A 20,021-nucleotide genomic window follows, 5' to 3' on the forward strand; every position below is an offset into this window, starting at 1 on the left:
TTCTTATTAATTTTGGTGCGTAGAATCCAAAACAATTCGTACTTTTTCAATTAGACTTCTCAATCAAAAGTTATGGACTAGAACTAATTTAGAAAGAAAATTCAAAGGGCTGTAACTTTTGATCTAGTAGCCCAATCTTGGAACTGTTTGGAATTATGGATTCTACAGACCACATTCTATAAGACAATTTTTTTCCGGGTCGATCTGAGACAATTTTTTTTCGGGGATCAAAAAAAGGCAGTGTACAAACCTTCCTTTTTTACCAAAAATCGACTACACCAAAACTTCTCGGGAAAGCACTTTTTCTTATTAATTTTGGTGCATAGAATCCAAAACAATTCGTACTTTTTCGATCAGACTTCTCAATCAAAAGTGATAGACTAGAAACCAATTTCGAAAGAAAATTCAAAGGGCTGTAACTTTTGAACTAGTAGCCCAATCTTGGAACTGTTTGAAATTATGGATTCTACAGGCCACATTTATAAGAAAATTTTTTTTCCGGGTCGATCTGAGACAATTTTTTTTGCGGGCCTCAAAAAAAGGCAGTGTATAACCTTCCTTTTTTACCAAAAATCGACTCCACCAAAATTTCTCGGGAAAACACTTTTTCTTATTAATTTTGGTGCGTAGAATCCAAAACAATTCGTACTTTTTCGATCAGATTTCTCAATCAAAAGTTATAGACTAGAAACCAATTTCGAAAGAAAATTCAAAGGGCTGTAACTTTTGAACTAGTAGCCCAATCTTGGAACTGTTTAAAATTATGGATTCTACAGGCCACATTCTATAAGAAAATTTTTTTCCGGGTCGATCTGAGACTTTTTTTTCGGGGATCAAAAAAAGGCAGTACTTTTAAGTTATTCAAGTATTTGAGAACTATTTAGAAATGTTTAGGGAAAGTTTCCATTATCACAAAATCAAATATAAAAATCCGATACAACTGAATACCGAACGATCCTGGGGTGAAACTTTTTGACTCGATAGTCTACGTAACTTAAAAACAATAGGGACCTTTCTTATATCCTTAAGACCATGTGTACCAATTTTCAAAGCGATCGCAGGTTTTTAAAGAAACTATCATTGCTAGGATTAATTTCAGAAAGGCGTACGTATCATGTGCCCGACGCTTTGAAAGCTGGTAGGTACACGTATTCCTTAAGGATATAACTGGTATAAGAAAGGTTCTGGTAGGTACCTCCTATATAATAATATAATAATAATGAATACGCTTTTACTCCCCATAAAATTTGTATATAACAATAGAAATATAAATAAAGCTAACCCCATACAAAGTATAACTTGATTTTTTAAGTAGTATTAAGGCAATGTTTGATAGAAACACCTTAATCCTTCAAACGACAGGTTAAGTCGGTAACACATAAAAGCTATTTTGAACGATACCGCGCGCTATATTTAGATAAACCTAAATCTACAAATCCTACCAATTCAGTATATCATGTCCTGATGGTCTAATTTTACGCGAGGGGCAATTCTACTAAAACCGCTAAGTTAATCCTGTAGTTTTAAAAGCTTTTTATTACACTCATAAGATTCATTTGCTGTTTGAACAGGATCAGAAAATTTTATGGCGTATAGGTGTTCAGCACACCCATCCCCAAAAAACAATCTCATTTTGCAGTCCCACCTACGATATGCACAGATCCGTTCTACTACCTCTAATTATTGTAGTTGCCTTTTTTTGGCGCTTTCCTGGAAGTAAGGGCTGAATATCTGGCGAAAGAAGTATTTCACGATTTAATTTGCAGCTAACGGAATAAAGTGCTTCCAATGTAACAGCGCAGATAACGATGAGTGTTTGTCGCTATCCACAACAGACGTGGATAGTCCTTTTTACCGGGAATGCGAAGCGACGAATGATACAGATAGACCGTTTTGTAGAAAAACCAAGTACTTGAGTAAGTTTCTCCGAATCCGAAAATTATGCTGTTGGAGTTGATTTACCAATTAAAGGTAGGTTCGAACCTACAGTTGTTATTAATGGTCGTCTTTCAGTGGCAGATGCCAACGCCGTTTTCCGTATAACGCGAGAGTGTGGACGCATCCTTTTCAAAGACAGTGAAGAAGGCTGCAAATACGTTGACGAACTAAAGTTCGAGAAGATTTGCCAATGTTTTACTGATGGATGTAACACGTCGGCGAAGATAAAAGGAAATCTTTACCGAGCGATTCTTCTTGCTTCTTTTTTCTTTTTTCTTTTGCAACTAATTTAAGTTACACGAACAGATGCTTCTTTTGAAAATTAGAGCTAGATCTTTGTATGTGGATGCGTATTAGTGCATACATTCTTCGACTGCGAAAGAATTAAAAACATTGAGCCGTCCGAAGGTAAACTTTTAGTTTTATTTGTAAGTCACGTATCCTAGGTAGGCTGTTTTCGAAATGTTCTAAAAAAAAGAGGTATTGAGAAAGCCGCAGTTATCGACTCGATTAAAATAGTTCTTTTGCTTTCCTAAAGTTTGGATACGTATGATGTTTATAACTTTTTGGTCTCTTTAAGACAGCCCTTCTTGTTCTTGCTATCAGGGGATCGTGTAAAAGCTCTAGTCTCAGAAGTGCTTCTATGGACAAAATTGGCGTGCTTTTCATGGCTCTTTTGGTCCCAGATTTAGTACTTTCCCCCGATTCTTGTTTTAGATGATACGATCTATACCTCCGAATGAAATTGCACTAGGTTAGAAAAACCTAAAACGTTCAAAATTTATGCTAAAATACTCGAGGAGTAACTGCACGTTTCCTCTTAAAATTTATCCGCTAGATGTAACGCATCGAGCGACAGACAAGGGCTTTTGTCAAAAACTTAATGGAATTGGACAATCAAAAACAGACGCTGGTGGTCGGTAGTTATGGAGAATTATAACGTACTCCACCTTCAGCTGGAAATATAGATCTTAGGTTATAAGGACAATCGGTCATCATGGAACTGGTAAAGGTCGCGGATTATCCACAAAGCTGTAGCTTAAGGGGCCGAGAGGAAGTTCTAGGTAATACTATAGTAAATGGAGGTATAAGGTTTGCGTGCTCCATAAACGGATGTATTTGATGAGAGTTTTGGTTCTGTATGTGGACTCGTTTTAAAACTGAACTTTGGTAGCAACAATTATTAGAAAAACACTAATCCCTCAAACGAAAGGATAAGTCGGTAACAGCACAGATTACCCAGTATAGGTTAATCTGTGGTAACAGAAAAGTTACTTTAACTGATACCACGCGCCATATTTACATAAACCTAGATCTACAAATCCTACCTCACGTCCTGTATTTAGGTGTACTACACGTTTACGCGAACGGAACCGCAAAAATAATCGTATAGCTGCTGCAGTTTATAATGTAATTTATTTTAAAAGCTTTTTACGACACCCATAAGCTTTGAACAGGATCAGAAAATTTTATGGTGTAAGTATTCAGCACGCATATTCTCAAAAAACAATCTCATTTTGCAGTCCCAGCTACGATATGCACAGTTCCGTTCTACTACCAATAATTGTAGTTGCCTTTTTTCGACACCTTCCTGGAAGTAAGTGCAGAATATCTTGCGAAAAATGTTTTTACAATTTTTTTTTTATTTGCAGCTGATGGGATAAAGTGTTTCCAATGTAATAGCACAGAAAACGAAGAGTGTTTGACCCTGTCAACAACAGACCTGGATAGCCCTTTTTACCAGGAATGCGAACCGACGAATGATGCAGTTAAACCGTTTTGTAAAAAAACCAAGTACTTTAGTGAGTTTTTCTGAAAATGATTAGTTTGTTGTCGCCTACAATGCAACTGTTATTAATTGTCGTCTTTCAGTGAACTATCCCTACTCCATTTTCCGTATAACGCGAGAATGTGGACGCGTTTTTTTTAAAGATGATGATGAAGGCTGCAAATATGCTGACGTACTAAAGGCCGAGAAGGTGTGCCAATGTTTTTCTGATGGGTGCAACACATCGGCGAACACGACGGGAGATCGTTACCGAGCGGTTCTTCTTGCTTCATTTTTATTTTTGCTTTTGTAACTAATTTAAGTGACACAAACAGATGCTTATTTCGAGAATTGGAGCTAGTTCTTTTTTCTTTATGAGGGTGTGTATTTGGGCATACATTCTTCGACTTTGAATGAATTAAAAAATATAATAATAATAATGGTCATTTATTGAAGGATAACACTGTACATACTAATAAACAGAATTCATGACTATTAAATAGGAAATAAAAAACTAACGTCAGAGTCACCTTCAATAGGGCGAAGTTCAGATTTATGAATACGAAGTTTCATAATCTGCTCTTCCACTTAACCCTAATACTTAACAATAATTTTTATTGAAAGAAAGAATACGTCCCGAGTACAAAATTGAAATTATATTAATTAATTTAATATGAATTGGTTGTTTAAGTGGCGTGCCATTTGCAATAAATGGCAATAATAATTTATAGATGAAGAGGAGGGGAAGTTAATTAAAAAAAAGAGAAAAATATCAAGATAAATAAAAAACAAAAAAAAAAGAAAATAAAAATAAAAGAAATTTTAAGAACTATTTTTTTTTATTTTCATAAATAGTTTTAGTAAGGCGATGTCTGAAAGAGGCAGTCCTAAGAGTTTTTACACATTCAGGCAGTGAGTTATATAAATTACTAACGGTATATGAGAATGATTTTTTAAACAAATGCGATTTATGGATTGGAGGTGTGATAAAACTTTTCTTTCTAATATTTACGTTGTGAATATCATATCTAAATTTAATTTTGTGAAAAAGGTAATTCGGTTTCTTAGTAGTTATAATTTTGTGAAATAGAACTGCGGAATGCAGAACTCTTCGGTTATACATATTTAGCCATTTAGATTCAGTTAATTTATGAGAGATACGATGGTGTTTCTTAATACCATATATGAGCCGAAGGCAAGAGTTCTGCATTCGCTGAATTCTTTTCACATCAAAGCTACCAAGACACGGTCCATACACAGTATGGCAATGATTAAAGTGCGACAGTACTAGAGACTCACATAACAACATCTTCAATTTCCCACTTAGGCAGTATCTTTGGTTAAAAATAAGTTTCAAATTTATATACGCTTTCCGTAATAAAGAAGTAATATGATGGGAAAATTTCAAACTATCATCTAAAATCAGGCCCAGATTTTTGGCAGTTTCTTTCACAAGCAAAGCCGAGTTTGCCACCTTAACATCCGCATCCTGTTTAATTAAGTTTCTGGCTTTACGTTGCCCAAATACCATGACTACGGATTTCTCTGCATTAATTTTTAAACAGTGCTTTTCAGAAACATTTACAAGAGCATCAATGTCAGAATTAATTAATTTGTTAGCTAAAGCCACATTATCAGGTTGAAAATCTATTTGAAGCTGTGTATCATCGGCATATAAGTGATACCTGCAATGCTTGACATGATTTCTGAAGTTGCACGTGTACAACTAATATAGTAATGGGCCTAGATTATATCCTTGGGGCACCCCAGCTATAATAGGCAAGGAAGTAGAACTCTCTCCATTTAAAATTACCTTTTGAAAACGGTTAGTGAGGTAGGATTGCATAAGTTCCACAGCAGTGACACTAAATCCAATAAATCGCAAGATACTAAACAAAATTTGGTGAGAAATTGTGTCGAATGCTTTAGAATAGTCTAACATGACAAAAATTGATGTTCTATTTTTATCGGCAGCAGACAGTATATCGTCCGTTATATTCAAGAGGGCAGTAGCACAACTATAACCTTTCCTAAAACCCGATTGGGTTTCAGGTAAGATATTATGAAGCGTAATAATTATGCTTATTGATTTGCTCTACCATTATTTTTTCTAAAATTTTTGACATAACTGGTAAGATGCTGATGGGACGAAGGTTCTTAAATAATTTAGGTTCGTTTATCTTAGGTAACGGTATAACATTAGCAGTCTTCCATATTTCTGGAAACACACAAGATAGTAGACAACAATTAATTATATGGGTCATTACCGGTAGAATTTCGGGAGAACTCATTTTAAGCATAGACACGCTTATACCATCACAACCAACCGCATTCGTTTTAATATTAAATAGTATGCTTGATATTTGATTTTCATCCGATAATTTAAAAGAAAATAAGGTCCCAATTGGTTTGATAAGTGAATTATTATAAAATTGTTCTAATTCTGTATTTCCAGAAGCAGATGTCCTTCCAGCACTTAAAAAGGTTTCATTAATTTTATTAACATTACCTACTTAGATCAGATGGGATAGCATTGTTAGATTTCTTTGCATGATATACATTTAATGATCTGAGTTCTTTCCACATAGTCTTAGAGTTACTTCGAGCACAAAATTCTAAATAAGCTTTCTTTTCTTTTCTAATAGCAAAAGTTGTATAATTGCGTAGCGATTTATAATATTCCCAAGAACCACTTGTTTTGACTTTTTTATATCGCTTAAAGGCGGCATCTCTTAGAGATATCATTAATTTAATATTATTCGTAAGCCATGGAGCTTTAGGTTTCGTTATTTTTACTGTTTTTATAGGAGCATGGCGATTAAACAAAGTCAAAATGTTTCTAGTAAAATGTAAAACTTTATCGTTTATATCGGGAGCGTTATAGATATTTTGCCATTGTATCTGGTGTAAATCATTTTTGAAATCATTAATATTAAAAGATCTAAAATCTCTAAAGGTATATAAATGTGGATTAACACGTACGTTAACATTAATTGGATAGTGACAGTATATTAAGCAATGATCTGATAAGTGATGCATATTTATGACACCTACATTTTTCACTTCGATATCTGATGCGACAATTATAAAATCAATTAATGTTGCAGTGGTAGCTGTAACACGAGTGGGTTCTGATACAATTTGTGTGAGTCCCAATGCATCCAAGACAGAGTAAAAATGTACACATGCAACCTCATGAAATCTAAGGAGATTCAAATTGAAATCCCCCATGCATACTATTTCGTCACATGATGGTAAAACCAAGGATACAGAGTCCTGGAAGACATTCAAAAAGTCAGAATGTGAGTATTCTTGACGCCTAATGCGCCTATTGGGTCGGCTGAGGGCAAACTAAAGAAGTGTGTTGGACACTTCTGGAAACCTTCAATTTTCCTAGAGAGCTCCTCTTTCTCGAGAGATATCTCCTACATCAATTTAAGGCTTATAGAACCCCTTCGGTGTACACCAGAGCAAGAGAATGCATTACAGGAAGCAAGATTTTTAATTAGTATTTAGGATATCTTTAAAAAAATCTAGTTTAAACACCAGCAATAGCACATATTGAAAAATGTTGATGAATTTTTGAGAGACTTTCCAAATAAATATTTTGTCAGAGCTGGTCCATTACGGTCTAGAAGGGTCAAAGACACTCTAGACATTCCGAAATTCTTTGAAAATCTTAAAGATACTTAATAAAATGTCTGAGGTAATTTTTAGAACATTGTAATAGATTGATCTTTAGGAGTGTTCTCTGGAACCGGAACTGGAACTCTGGTTAATATTGTAGTACTTCAGTGATCCTTCTTCGATGGTTCTTCATTGTTACCAAAACTTCGTCGGACAAGTCTAATGAATCTTTAAAGAAGTGTCTTCTAAACATTATCATCTTCGAGTGACTTTTAAAAATCCTTTAAGAAAGACTTTCTAGCACAATAATAAGTCAAAGATATTCAGAAATACTCTTGAATCCTTAAAAGATTATTCATGTACTATTTAAGCAGTTTTTATTTCTCTTTTTTTTCAGTCAGCCAATTTTCGGGGGTTAAAAATTAATTTTACCTCTCATTGTATACTAATTAAAGGTCTCAACGAAAGGAACCGTTTTCTACCAACTACTGCCCTTCTTTTTGTCCTCTTATCAGTACGGGAGTGGAACTAGTTTTATCCTTCATGGTACTCTAATGAAAGGTCTCAACGAATTAATTTCTACCAACCATAGCCTCTTATCGTGACCGGGTATATTCCCTTATACCTCAAGAACGGATTGTCGGAAGCGGGTACTCACAATGGGCGATTGAGACGTCTGCAAGAAATATATCCATTGGTGATGTCAAAAAAATGCGCTTTATCTGCACGAGAGTTGTGCACAATTTATACTTGTTTAATTAATTACCACCTTTCTCTAAGAGCCAATTAGAATCGCTTTACTCGGCAGCCAATCAAATCTCCCAAAACAAAAATGGAAAGTCCGTGATGCCCACAGAGTTGTATATAAGTAAATAGAGAGGCAGTACATACAACCTGCGCGTGAAAAAATAACTCCAACTACAGTGGCCGACTTTTAATGGCGGAGCCGTTGGGACTCATGCGCGGTGCGTGAAAGGGGAATCAGCATGATTTTTGGGTGCATTCAGTTCAGGGGCGGATGGGACGGCCGGGCATTCGGGCAAGTGCCCGAAGGGCCGGTTCCATATGGGCCGGTGGAGTCCGGCGTGGCGAACAAATTAGAAGGCGCTTAGACTTACATAATTACATGTTGATGTTGATGTCTGATGTCATCTTTCTAATAAGTATAATACGCTTTTTTCACTTTCACCATCCGTAGACTGTAATCCTTATAACAACTTCAAATTTGCAAAATGTACCTAAATAAATACCTACCTACTAAATAGTTTATGCGTTATGCGACGAAATTCTAACAATTCCTGAATTTCTTAGAAAAAAACTACTTTTCCGTAAAGTATAGTTACCTATGTAGCATATTTCCAAGTAAAAAGGTAAGTTAGCTCTTTTAAATTTGCCGAAGTGGGCTGGTTAAATTTTAAACTGACTGCTGAAATAAGAGGATTAAATTTTATTGTTGATGATGTGATGACGATCTCTTTGGTCAAGATCTTCGGAGAATTTAATGATCCCAAATCAGCATTGTATATAGATGTTATTACCGCATTGCAAACAATAGAAGACGATCAAAGAATTAGCTCAGACACCAGAGTTACTGCGAGAAATTACAAAGTTATGCTTTGTTAAAATATGAAACTATAATCACATCACAGGTATTTTTAAAAATTTTTGATATAACAGGGCCGCTATCGAGGTACCTGCAAACTAAGGGCTTAGATCTGATTCGGTGTAATTCAATGATACAGAATGCTCTTCGGCAGTTGCGTTCAATTAAACGTGATATGACCAGCATTGAAGATGCCACAAAAAAATTTATAGCCTGGGCAACTGATCAATTCAATGTGCGAGACGTCGATGTAGAAGTTGAACAAAGTTTTCCTTGTGTGCGACGTAGACGAGTAAAAAAGTTTTTTGATGAAAAGGCAACCGATTCGCAACCAAAGTCTGAGGAGGAAAAATTCAGAATTTCAACGTACTACGTTTTAATGGATGTCACCGTTGAATCCTTGGAGAGAAGATTCTCTAAAAATATGAATTTATGTAGAGATCTAGCTGTGCTCGACCAGAAACATTTTAAGGAAATTAATCAAAAAAGAGACCTTCCCGAAGACTGCATGAACTTCCTTTCAGAGAAAATAAAAAAATATAACACCAACGCAACTTCGACACAGTTAAAAACAGAACTTAAATCTCGCTTCATCTACGATGTCTACCAATTTGATTATGACAATGAGATTAATTCGTATGATTCTGATGATAGCAATGGTGATGATGGCATGAATATTGAAGACGGCAACGAAAGTAAGTCCAATGCTATTTAAAAAATTTTGAAGCCCCCCCCCCCCGGGCGGCTTATCTCCAGGGCCGGTGCAAGGTTGCCCATCCGCCCCTGATTCAGTTACATAATCAGTAATCACAAAACAAAACAGCAATAACTTTTCAGATGCTTCAGATTCATTTGTAAATAAACAGACGCTTTGGAGTAATAATTTAAGCATGCCCATTTTACATTATACCTACTCTACCGCCATTTCAATGTTTAGTAGGCGACGATCTGTACATAAATAAAGGTTATTTTAAAATGTTCCTAGAAAAATGCAAGAAAAGATCAACTATAGTCTTATGGGTGGAAAACTCTTCGCAAGCAATTGTTGAAACTTTCGATACAAGAAGTGCCAGGACAAACGTAGGTTGTAATGGAAAAAAGTGATATTGTAGTAAGGCGTTCTCGTTATTTAAGAAGATTAAAAGAAAACGAACAACCTGAATGTGACAAGAAACCCGTTATATACTTGGACGAAACCTATATTCACCCATCATATGGAGTGAGTAAATGCTAACAATCAGATGAAGTATCGCGGAAGTTTATAAATCCAATAGGGGTGGTCAGAGGTACATCGTAGTATGCTGGTAGTCGTTCTGGTTTTGTAGAGGATGTCGTACAGTAAATCGGGGGATTATCACGATGATATGAATCATAGAGTTAGAGAAGCAGCTTATACCAAATTTACCAGCAAACTCAATTGTGATTATGGATAACGCACCTTATCAGTGTTCAAATAAATAAGCCACCAACAATGAATACCTAATCGTAAGGAAGTGATACGTTCTTGGTTAGAAGCAAATAACATTCCTACGAGAAATGAATTTATTGACAATGTACAATTTATTGTGAACACCGGGAGTTCCGATGAAGATTTAGTGGTCCAAGTGACGATAATGAATGAAAAAAGTTAAAGGTTGTGTGTTAATTTAGTCAATGTGAGTGTTATTAATTTCAATGTGATTGTTTCAATAACTGTCCATATTTACACAGCAGAAGTGCATCAGAATTGTAAATTGTGTTGAACATGAACATCTAACAATCTTAAATGTTTAAATTATTAATTTTACTGTTTCCCTTTGAAGTAATGCAACTCATATCGCGTGGCCCAGTTATTTATATTTAGTAGAGTCAAATTTTGCATGAGAATGTACAGTCTGAATTTCCAGCGCCCTCGGACACGCCCTGTCAGGGACTTTCTGAGCGTGGTGCCACTGTCCATACCCTCTGCCAATGCTCCATTTTTGAGATATTTGAGTTATTGGCATTTGTAGTTTGTCGACTTTGTGGCTACCCGTATTCAAACTGTGTTTTCGGCATTGCACACCTGAAATTCTGTCCCGCACCAAAATAAAATTTCAACTTATTTTATTCTTTCATTGCTTATTTTTATACTCACTGAGTGCAAAATTGATCTTTAAACTCGATCGCACGACAAATATACGATTTCCTTTATACCAGAATCTCAAAAAATCTTTTCTCGATTCTGTTGATGTAAGCCCCTTACCAGCTTTGTATTGTAGTCTACTGTATTAAAAAGTTCTTAAGGATTGTAATGTTTCTTATTTATTCAAGACACAGTGTTAACAAAATCATTCACCACACATTGAATTTCTATTCAATTTTTGTTGCAATGAGAAACCATATTATTCTCAAGCCAAACCTGCTTTAAGGGTCATTTAATTTGAAGCCGGTACTGTTGTCAATTACTGCGCACACTCACCAACGGCCTGCGCAAGGTTCAATTGGAGTCAATTTTCTGTAACAAGACTGCCACTCTATTTACTTATATACAACTCTGTGGTGATGCCGTTGCGGGCGATTCGGGCCGTCGGGTAGGTTGCAGAGGTGGCGCAAGTCGTGTAGAGCATGCTTAGCAGGCATCGTTCGTTTAACCACAGATTTAAATATAGTATATTTAAATCTGTGGTTTAACCAAACAAGAACTAAATGTTCGGAACACGAAATCTAATTCGGTCGCATGCAACCAGTTATTTTTCTATCACAATAATTTAGAAATACGTAACATTCTGTTTTATTGTGTATCATGCTGCCTTTGCTTATATGCGAGTGAGTGTAAGCAAAGTAATTTTTTGAAGCTCGGAACGGTTTCTTTCATAGTTAGATAAGAATTAAAGAAAATTCCCTCGTATATTTTTTCACTAACTGTACTGCCATATTATTATCAGGGAAAGGAAGAAACCAAGAAGATCAACAGGTTTATTAACACGTGGATTAGCATTGTTATTACATAATTCATTTTCGGAACTGACCGATACCACCGGTGGTAACGACTTGACCCAATTATACGCAGATAAACTTTGATAACATCTATTATCGTATTGGATTAACTGCGCCATTAATGACGTATTTGATCTAACTGCAGGTGATTCCCCCAACGAATAGAGATCTATAGTGTGAACTAATTACAAATAATCATCCTTGACAGCTTTCGTTGTTGCTTAGTGCATAATATTAGAACACGCACTTTCCATTGCGTCATTGGCCCGTATGAATAAAAGTAAGCAAATGCTTATACTTGCAAAATTCAAAGTAAATACTCGTAAGTGCCCCTTTATATTGGTTTGTTTAGCAGCGCTGCACTGCGTCCTGTCCTTCTGCTTAGCAGCGCTGCTAAGTCGCCCAGTGCGAAGAGATACGTTTAAGATGATTAATTATCTAATTATTAACTAATGGACTAAATTGAGAAAGTTCATGTACTGACCGAATTTTTATCAGCGCTTACAAGTTGTCGCAAGAGAATTTAATTGAAAAACCATTTTAGGCTTAATTAACCACAATCCAAAATTGAATCGTGCAAGGTTGCGATTTTCCAAAATCAAATTCATTTTTGAATATAGAGATCATGTACCGAGATCACGATTGTTCCAAAAATCAAATAAATTTCGGAATATACTATTTATACTTAAGACGAGAATATAATCCTAAATGTAAAAAAGGGACCATTTTTGTTTTGATTAGGGCCCCTCAAAAGTCTCAAACAAGGCATTTTTAAAATTTCAGATGAACGAATACACTAAAAAAACCACGTGTAAAAATGTTTAACCGTCGACGTTGAAGATGGTCGCTATCTATCACAATCCTTTGGTAGAACTTGAAAGTAGCGGATGCCCTTAAGTTTTAAAACTAAAGACACTTAAATGTCAATAAATTAATTGAATCGTATTTCCCGTACTTACGAGAAATAAAGCCAAGCAGCTCTGACAGTACACACTTGTTTATCAATGACGTCAAGTTGTTACAGCAATTCAAAAAAGCGTAACTTCTGCCTCCCATATAAGAAGCAAGTTTAGAGCGATTAGGTCAGTATAGTGTAGCCATGGCGATCGTGTCAATACTAGTGGTACTGGTCATTGTTATGATCAAATGGTGGTCCAATAGAAGACGTGCCGATTTAACAAACAAACTTCCCGGACCTTACCACTATCCCTTTTTGGGGGCACTACCCTACTTCTTATTTTCACCGGGTAGGTTTCTTTTTTGTTTATTCTTATTTGTGGCACGAGCGGTTAGTTATTAATATTTTCATTTGGTTTGAAGTAAAATTAATTTCCTTGCACAAATGTATCAATTTCCTATCACGCAACCCGGTGGTGTAAATGTCAACGATAAACTACTTAATAGTTGAATTTGCGCGTTAATTTGTGTGTATAATAACACTTCTTGCGTCTCAGTAAGCACCATTACTGTAGCAGGTAGCTTAGTTTAAGTAAGAATGTTATAAATGGACAACCACTCATTACGTACCTCATTACTAACGTTAATTCGGTTTCAGATAAAACATGGAGATACCTCCACAAGTTCGCAAAAACTCACGCCCTACCGATCTACAAAACCCTGGTGCTCAACACCCTTTACGTTAATCTAATGGTACCAGAAGACATTCAGGTGCTGCTATCCTCCGGGAAGTACCTTAATAAAGGCCAAGCGTATCAGTTGCTGGAGCCTTGGGTCGGAAAGGGACTGTTTAACAGTTCAGGTAAGAATCAACGTTCCTCTAAGAAAGACTAGTTCTGATCGTGTAATGCAGGGATGAAGTGGCGAGAAAGAAGGAAAATGACAGCGCCAGCGTTTAGCATTGGCACCATGCGTAAGTTTGTGGAGGCCTTCAAGGAGCACGCCGAGAGATTCACTCAACTTATCGAGCGAGAAAGTAAGAACGAATACACAGAGATTGACTCCCTAGTATCGAAAGGCACAATGCACGCAGTTTGTGGTAATACATTTCAATGAATTAGTGTCGCGTAATACAATTTTGAAACCTTTAGAAACGGTAATGGGTACAAAACTGGACGAGGACAATGAAGAAGTCGGTAAATATCTAGCAGCGTCACATCGGATCGGTGAATTATTCATTCATCAGCTTAGTAGACCGTGGTATGCATTTTTGCCAATATACCCGTTAACACCCAGTTACTGGGAATCGAGGAAGGTCTTGAAAGTGTTACACGACTTTACACATAACATAATTCAAGAAAAGAGGAAGAATTTTGCCATTAAAGGTGCTTCTCCGAAAGGAGGTGCAGGATTACTGGATTTGCTAATTGAAAATAGCTTGGACGAACGAATTCCTGTGGCCGATATTCGGGAAGAAGCAGATGCTTTTATGTTTGCGGTAAGTTACTGGAAGTAGTTTTCCGCAAGGGTACATTTTGAGTATCTCTATAGGGCCACGATACGACTACCAGTATGATCTGCTTCGCCTTGCTGCTGCTGGCCAGCCATAGCGAAGTACAGGTAAGCTAAAATAACTTAAAGCAAATATCTCGCTTACGTAAACAAAAACTTACAGCAAAAGGTTTATGAAGAAGTCGAGGGAGTGTTCAGCAAAACCGACGACAGCACCTTTTACGAAGACTTGCAAAGTATGCGTTATTTAGATCAGGTGTTAAAGGAAACCTTAAGGTTGTACCCCAGCGGGCCTATGATATCCCGATACATCACCGAAGAAATGACAACACACACCGGATACACCCTCCCGAAGGGCACCAATGTCAACGTGCGCATATATGACATCCACCACGACCCCAAACTCTATCCAGATCCGTACAAATTCGATCCGGAGAGGTTTTCGCCGGAAAATTGCAAAAATCGACACCCTTTCGCCTACCTCGCCTTTAGCGCTGGTCCTAGAGGCTGCATGGGAAACAAATTCTCATTGTTAATGGGAAAAACTATTATATCGTCGATTTTAAGGGAGTACGAAGTGATGCCCGTCGATACACCCAAAAGTATTACATTGGTGGCTCACGTAGTTTTAAAAACGAAGGAACCGATTAAACTCAAATTTAGACGACGTTAAGCGCCTTTGTTTGCTTTAGGTTTTATCTATTTATTGTACTTACATGTACCTATTAAGCTATTTTATTTATTGTGATGTTGTTGTATTATCAATTGAAATGCTGATAAAATGCAGTGCATTTTAATGAGTGGTTTACATTATTTTTCGATCTGTTGGTCCATCTGTTTAATTTTCAGAAATTTTTAAAAATAACGAATAAAAATTATTTTTTGCTAAGGGCACTTTCTGCTGGTTGGAGGCATTCCAAACCCCCAGACCCCACTCCGGATTTTTTCCCTAGTCTTTTAAAAGGATAGCCACCCTAAAGTAACGTTCAACTATTAAGGTTATTATATAGATGTGCTCTGGGAATGAAGTGACACGATTTTTGTCTCGATACCCCCAATAATTTCGCGGAAATTGATTTTCAATAAAAAAAATTGTACACCGTGAAAACCTTTAAACAATTTAATTAATAAAGATTTCATTTAATCAAAGAAACGAACGTTGTGCTACAATGTGTTAGCCTCGGGTCGCAATGTCTTGTAACAAGTGTTAGGTGCTGAAGTGATCCATCCTTAATACATTAGGCATAAGAACGCTATGTATATTTTAACACAATGTATATATAAGTACCTATATTTCTAAACGAGCGTTGCAAGATCTTTCCTAAATATTAATATATGGGTCACCTAGTTAACGGACAATCTTTATTTGACGCCGTCTCGATGGTAAAAATTTTCGTGACTTGAATACGTGCCCGATTGAAGATAAAAGCAGGTACTTGCTTTACATAGTTAATTACGATTGAGTTTCTCAAGTTAATTAAAGAAATTCACTGCAACCCTTTTACAATTAAACTGGTACATGCATCCTAGACAGTTATACCAAGTAGGTCTTACGGTTCTTGCTAATCTCATATACATTTGGGCACACAGGATTTAATTTATTTTATTATTGTTTGGAGGGGGTTTACCTGAAGCTGTTGGTTCGCTGATCTTTTTGAAGCTTCTTCAAGTACACATAATAGTTGCTCCATGTTCGTGGATCTCAGGGCCAAAAAATTGGCTTCCGGTTAACTTGAAAATCCTCTTTTATTGCGGTACATGAATACTGTACTGATTTATCATGTACCATGTAATATTTTATTGTTTCATATTGGGCTTATTTACCTAAGACTCATTTAAATATAGAATAACTACATTTTGATGTGAATAGGTTCGACCCTAGGCTACCACTCTCCACTTACTAATTAATAATAAGCAATAATCCATGCCATCTTCCTGTATGCAAATATGCAATAAACTTCTTTGAGTTACAAACAGGAAGCGTGACATACAAAATATGCGTATCATTTTTCGGTTACCACCACAATACATTGACAAACAAAAATGAAAAGTAGCACTAACTAATCGTCCATATTCATTTATCATTTACGTCAGTATTAGACAATGTACAAAAGGTCTAATGCGTAATGCTTGTCTGTAATATAAGAAGCAATTTACGAGCGATTAGGCTAGTGTAATGGTATAATCATGGCGATCGTGTCACTACTAGTGCTACTAGCCATTCTTATGGTCAAATGGTGGTCCAATAGAAGACGTGCCCATTTAACAAACAAACTTCCCGGACCTTACCACTATCCTTTTTTAGGGGCACTACCCTACTTCTTATTTTCACCGGGTAAGTTTCTTTTTTGTTTATTATTATTTGTGGCATGAGTGGTTAGTTATCAATATTTTGATTTGGTTTGAAGCAAAATTGACTTCCTTGCACAAATGTATCAATTTTCTATCAACTTGGCGGTGTAAATGTCAACGATAAACTAATTAATATATTAAGAATGTTGAATTTACGTCTTAATTCGTGTGTATAATAACATTTCTTGCTTCTCAGTAAGCACCATTGCCGTAGCAGGGAGCATAGTTCAAGTAAGAATGTTATAAATGGACAACCACTCATTAAGTACCTACCTAACGTTAATTCGGTTTCAGATAAAACATGGAGATACCTCCACAAGTTCGCAAAAACTCACGCCCTACCGATCTACAAAACCCTGGTGCTCAACACCCTTTACGTTAATCTAATGGTACCAGAAGACATTCAGGTGCTGCTATCCTCCGGGAAGTACCTTAATAAAGGCCAAACGTATCAGTTGCTCGAGCCTTGGGTCGGAAAGGGACTGTTTAACAGTTCAGGTAAAAATCAACGTCCCTCTGAGAGAGACTCTAGTTTTGATGGTATAATGTAGGGATGAAGTGGTGGAAAAGAAGGAAAATGACAGGGCCAGCATTTAGCATTGGCACCATGCGTAAGTTTGTGGAGGCCTTCAAGGAGCACGCCGAGAGATTCACTCAACTTATCGAGCGAGAAAGTAAAAAGAAATACACAGAGATTGAGCCCCTCGTATCGAAAAGCACAATGCACGTAGTTTGTGGTAATACATTCCAATAAATTAGCGTCACGTAATAAAATTTTGTACCTTTAGAAACGGTAATGGGTACAAAATTGGACGAGGACAATGAAGAAGTAGGTAAATATCTAGCAGCGTCACATCGGATCGGTGAACTATTCATTCATCAGCTTAGTAGACCGTGGTATGCATTTTTGCCAATATACCCGTTAACACCCAGCTACTGGGAATCGAGGAAGGTCTTGAAAGTGTTACACGACTTTACACATAACATAATTCAAGAAAAGTGGAAGAACTTTGCCATTAAAGGTGCTTCTTTGAAACGAGGTGCAGGATTACTCGATTTGCTAATTGAAAATAGCTTGGACGAACGAATTCCTGTTGCCGATATTCGGGAAGAAGCAGATGCTTTTATGTTTGCGGTAAGTAACTGGAGGTAGTTTTTCGCAAGGGTACAATCTGAGTATCTCTAGGGCCACGATACAACTACCAGTATGATCTGCTTCGCCTTGTTGCTGCTGGCCAGCCATAGCGAAGTACAGGTAAGCTAAAATAACTTAAAGCAAATATCTCGCTTACGTAAACGAAAACATGCAGCAAAAAGTTTATGAAGAAGTCGAGGGAGTGTTCAGCAAAACCGACGACAGCACCTTTTACGAAGACTTGCAAAGTATGCGTTATTTAGATCAGGTGTTAAAGGAAACCCTGAGGTTATACCCCAGCGGGCCTATGATATCGCGATACATCACGGAAGAAATGACAACACACACCGGATACACCCTCCCAAAGGGCACCAATGTCAACGTGCGCATATATGACATCCACCACGACCCCAAACTCTATCCAGATCCGTACAAATTCGATCCGGAGAGGTTTTCGCCGGAAAATTGCAAAAATCGACACCCTTTCGCCTACCTCGCCTTTAGCGCTGGTCCTAGAGGCTGCATGGGAAACAAATTCTCATTGTTAATGGGAAAAACTATTATATCGTCGATTTTAAGGGAGTACGAAGTGATGCCCGTCGACACACCGAAAAGTATTACATTGGTGGCTCACGTAGTTTTAAAAACGAAGGAACCGATTAAACTCAAATTTAGACGACGTTAAGCGCCTTTGTTTGCTTTAGGTTTTATCTATACACCGTGAAAACCTTTAAACTATTTAATTAATAAAGATTTCATTTAATCAAAGAAACGAACGTTGTGCTAGAGTGTGTTAGCCTCGGGTCGCAATGTCTTGTAAAAAACGTTAGGTGCTGAAGTGGCATAAGAACGCTATGTATATTTTAACACAATGTGTATATATATTTATTTATATTTCTAAACGAGCGTTGCAAGATCTTTCCAAAATATTAATATATGGGTCACATAGTTAACGGACAATCTTTATTTGACGCAGTCTCGATGGTAAAAATTTTCGTGACTTGAATACGTGCCCGATTGAAGATAAAAGCAGGTACTTGCTTTACATAGTTAATTACGATTGAGTTTCTCAAGTTAATTAAAGAAATTCGCTGCAACCCTTTTAAAATTAAACTGGTACATGCATCCTAGACAGTTGTACCAAGTAGGTCTCACGGTTCTTGCTGATCTCACATACATTTGGGCACACAGGATTTAATTTATTTTATTATTGTTTGGACGGGGTTTACCTGAAGCTGTTGGTTCGCTGATCTTTTTGAAGCTTCTTTAAGTACACATAATAGTTGCTCCATGTTCGTCGATCTTAGGGCCAAAACATTGGCTTCCGATTGACTTGAGAATCCCCTTTTATTGCGGTACTGAATACTGTAATGAATTATCTTGCACCATGTAATATTTTATTGTTTCATATTGGGTTTATTTAAGACTTCATTTAAATATAATAATAACTACATTTTGATGTGAATAGGTTCGACCCTAGGCTGCCACTCTCCACTTATAGTAGGGGAGCTAGCACGAAATCCACTGAACGAGAATGATCAAAATTTTAACCGATGGAGTTCCTTTTTGCCCTATCAGAGTATGCTAAAATCGATCGTCTGCCGCCTCAGGTTATATGACTTAAGGCGCTGCGGGTACTTCTTGCGGTACCAATTCTGAAAGGTTGTTTTTCGAGAAAATAAGTTATACACCAAATGAAAACGTTGATAATAGCTCTTAAAAAAATATTGAAAAAAATCGCGCGCATTTGATAACTCCGTAAAAAAACAATTCTTAGTCGGTTTTTCACGAACTTTCTACGGATATAACTAGGTTACCGTTGGATAAATGAAGCTGATTTTTTTTACAGACTAATGATGGACACAGACAATGACTATGAGTGTTTCTTTTTTAAATTTGTTCTCTAATTATAAGAAATCTTATAATGTTAAGATAATAAGATAATCTTATAATTAGAGAAAAAATTTAAAAACGAAACACCGTTAAGTCATTAGTAGTACCTATCATCAGTCTGTAGAAAAAATTATCAAAGTCCTCGTTTGAGATCGAAGGGACTTCAGCGCATTTTTGTGTGGCAGATCAGTATTCTATTAGCCACTTTCGATTCAACCATCAATAACAGATCTTGTCGAAGGCTACTACATTCACTAACCGCTTCCCACTTTCCTCGTGCACCCGCAATTTGCTTTTAAAGATTTGACTCCACCATCAGGAAGATCGTGTCGGGGGCT

At 36.7% G+C, this 20,021-nt stretch overlaps 3 protein-coding genes across 5 annotated transcripts in view; all 3 read left to right on the forward strand.

Moving 5' to 3' along the window:
- The first annotated feature begins 2,289 nt into the window (after positions 1-2,289).
- LOC116177884 lies at positions 2,290-4,054 on the forward strand. The gene is made up of 4 exons (XM_031497046.1): positions 2,290-3,414; positions 3,462-3,535; positions 3,591-3,740; positions 3,811-4,054. The coding sequence occupies exons 1-4, from the start codon at positions 3,410-3,412 to the stop codon at positions 4,017-4,019; spliced, it is 438 nt and encodes a 145-aa protein (XP_031352906.1). The 5' UTR covers positions 2,290-3,409; the 3' UTR covers positions 4,020-4,054.
- Positions 4,055-12,996: 8,942 nt separating this feature from the next.
- LOC116177888 (cytochrome P450 4C1-like) lies at positions 12,997-19,377 on the forward strand. 2 transcript variants are annotated; one of them, XM_031497054.1, is made up of 7 exons: positions 12,997-13,141; positions 13,450-13,653; positions 13,705-13,890; positions 13,943-14,289; positions 14,343-14,411; positions 14,467-14,995; positions 18,495-19,377. In XM_031497054.1, exons 1-6 carry the CDS (start codon positions 13,033-13,035, stop codon positions 14,974-14,976), a joined length of 1,425 nt encoding a protein of 474 aa, XP_031352914.1. In that variant the 5' UTR covers positions 12,997-13,032; the 3' UTR covers positions 14,977-14,995; positions 18,495-19,377. The 2 variants fall into 2 exon arrangements, with proteins under 2 accessions (XP_031352914.1, XP_031352912.1); XM_031497052.1 differs by lacking the exon at positions 18,495-19,377 and having other exon boundaries at positions 14,467-15,100.
- LOC116177887 (cytochrome P450 4C1-like) overlaps positions 16,302-20,021 on the forward strand; it is a 27,181-nt gene continuing 23,461 nt past the window's right edge. Inside the window, exons 1-7 of one of the 2 annotated variants that reach the window (XM_031497051.1) lie at positions 16,302-16,638; positions 16,950-17,153; positions 17,207-17,392; positions 17,444-17,484; positions 17,539-17,790; positions 17,842-17,910; positions 17,966-18,501. In XM_031497051.1, the coding sequence (XP_031352911.1) occupies positions 16,491-16,638; positions 16,950-17,153; positions 17,207-17,392; positions 17,444-17,484; positions 17,539-17,790; positions 17,842-17,910; positions 17,966-18,475 (1,410 nt within the window). In that variant the 5' untranslated portion in view covers positions 16,302-16,490 and the 3' untranslated portion in view covers positions 18,476-18,501. Of the gene's footprint in view, positions 16,639-16,949; positions 17,154-17,206; positions 17,393-17,443; positions 17,791-17,841; positions 17,911-17,965; positions 18,502-20,021 lie in introns of those variants that run through there. The other variant, XM_031497050.1, reaches the window with a different exon arrangement.

The sequence above is a fragment of the Photinus pyralis genome, unplaced genomic scaffold (genome assembly GCF_008802855.1).
Source record: "Photinus pyralis isolate 1611_PpyrPB1 unplaced genomic scaffold, Ppyr1.3 Ppyr1.4_LG8, whole genome shotgun sequence".
Lineage (NCBI taxonomy): Eukaryota > Metazoa > Arthropoda > Insecta > Coleoptera > Lampyridae > Photinus > Photinus pyralis.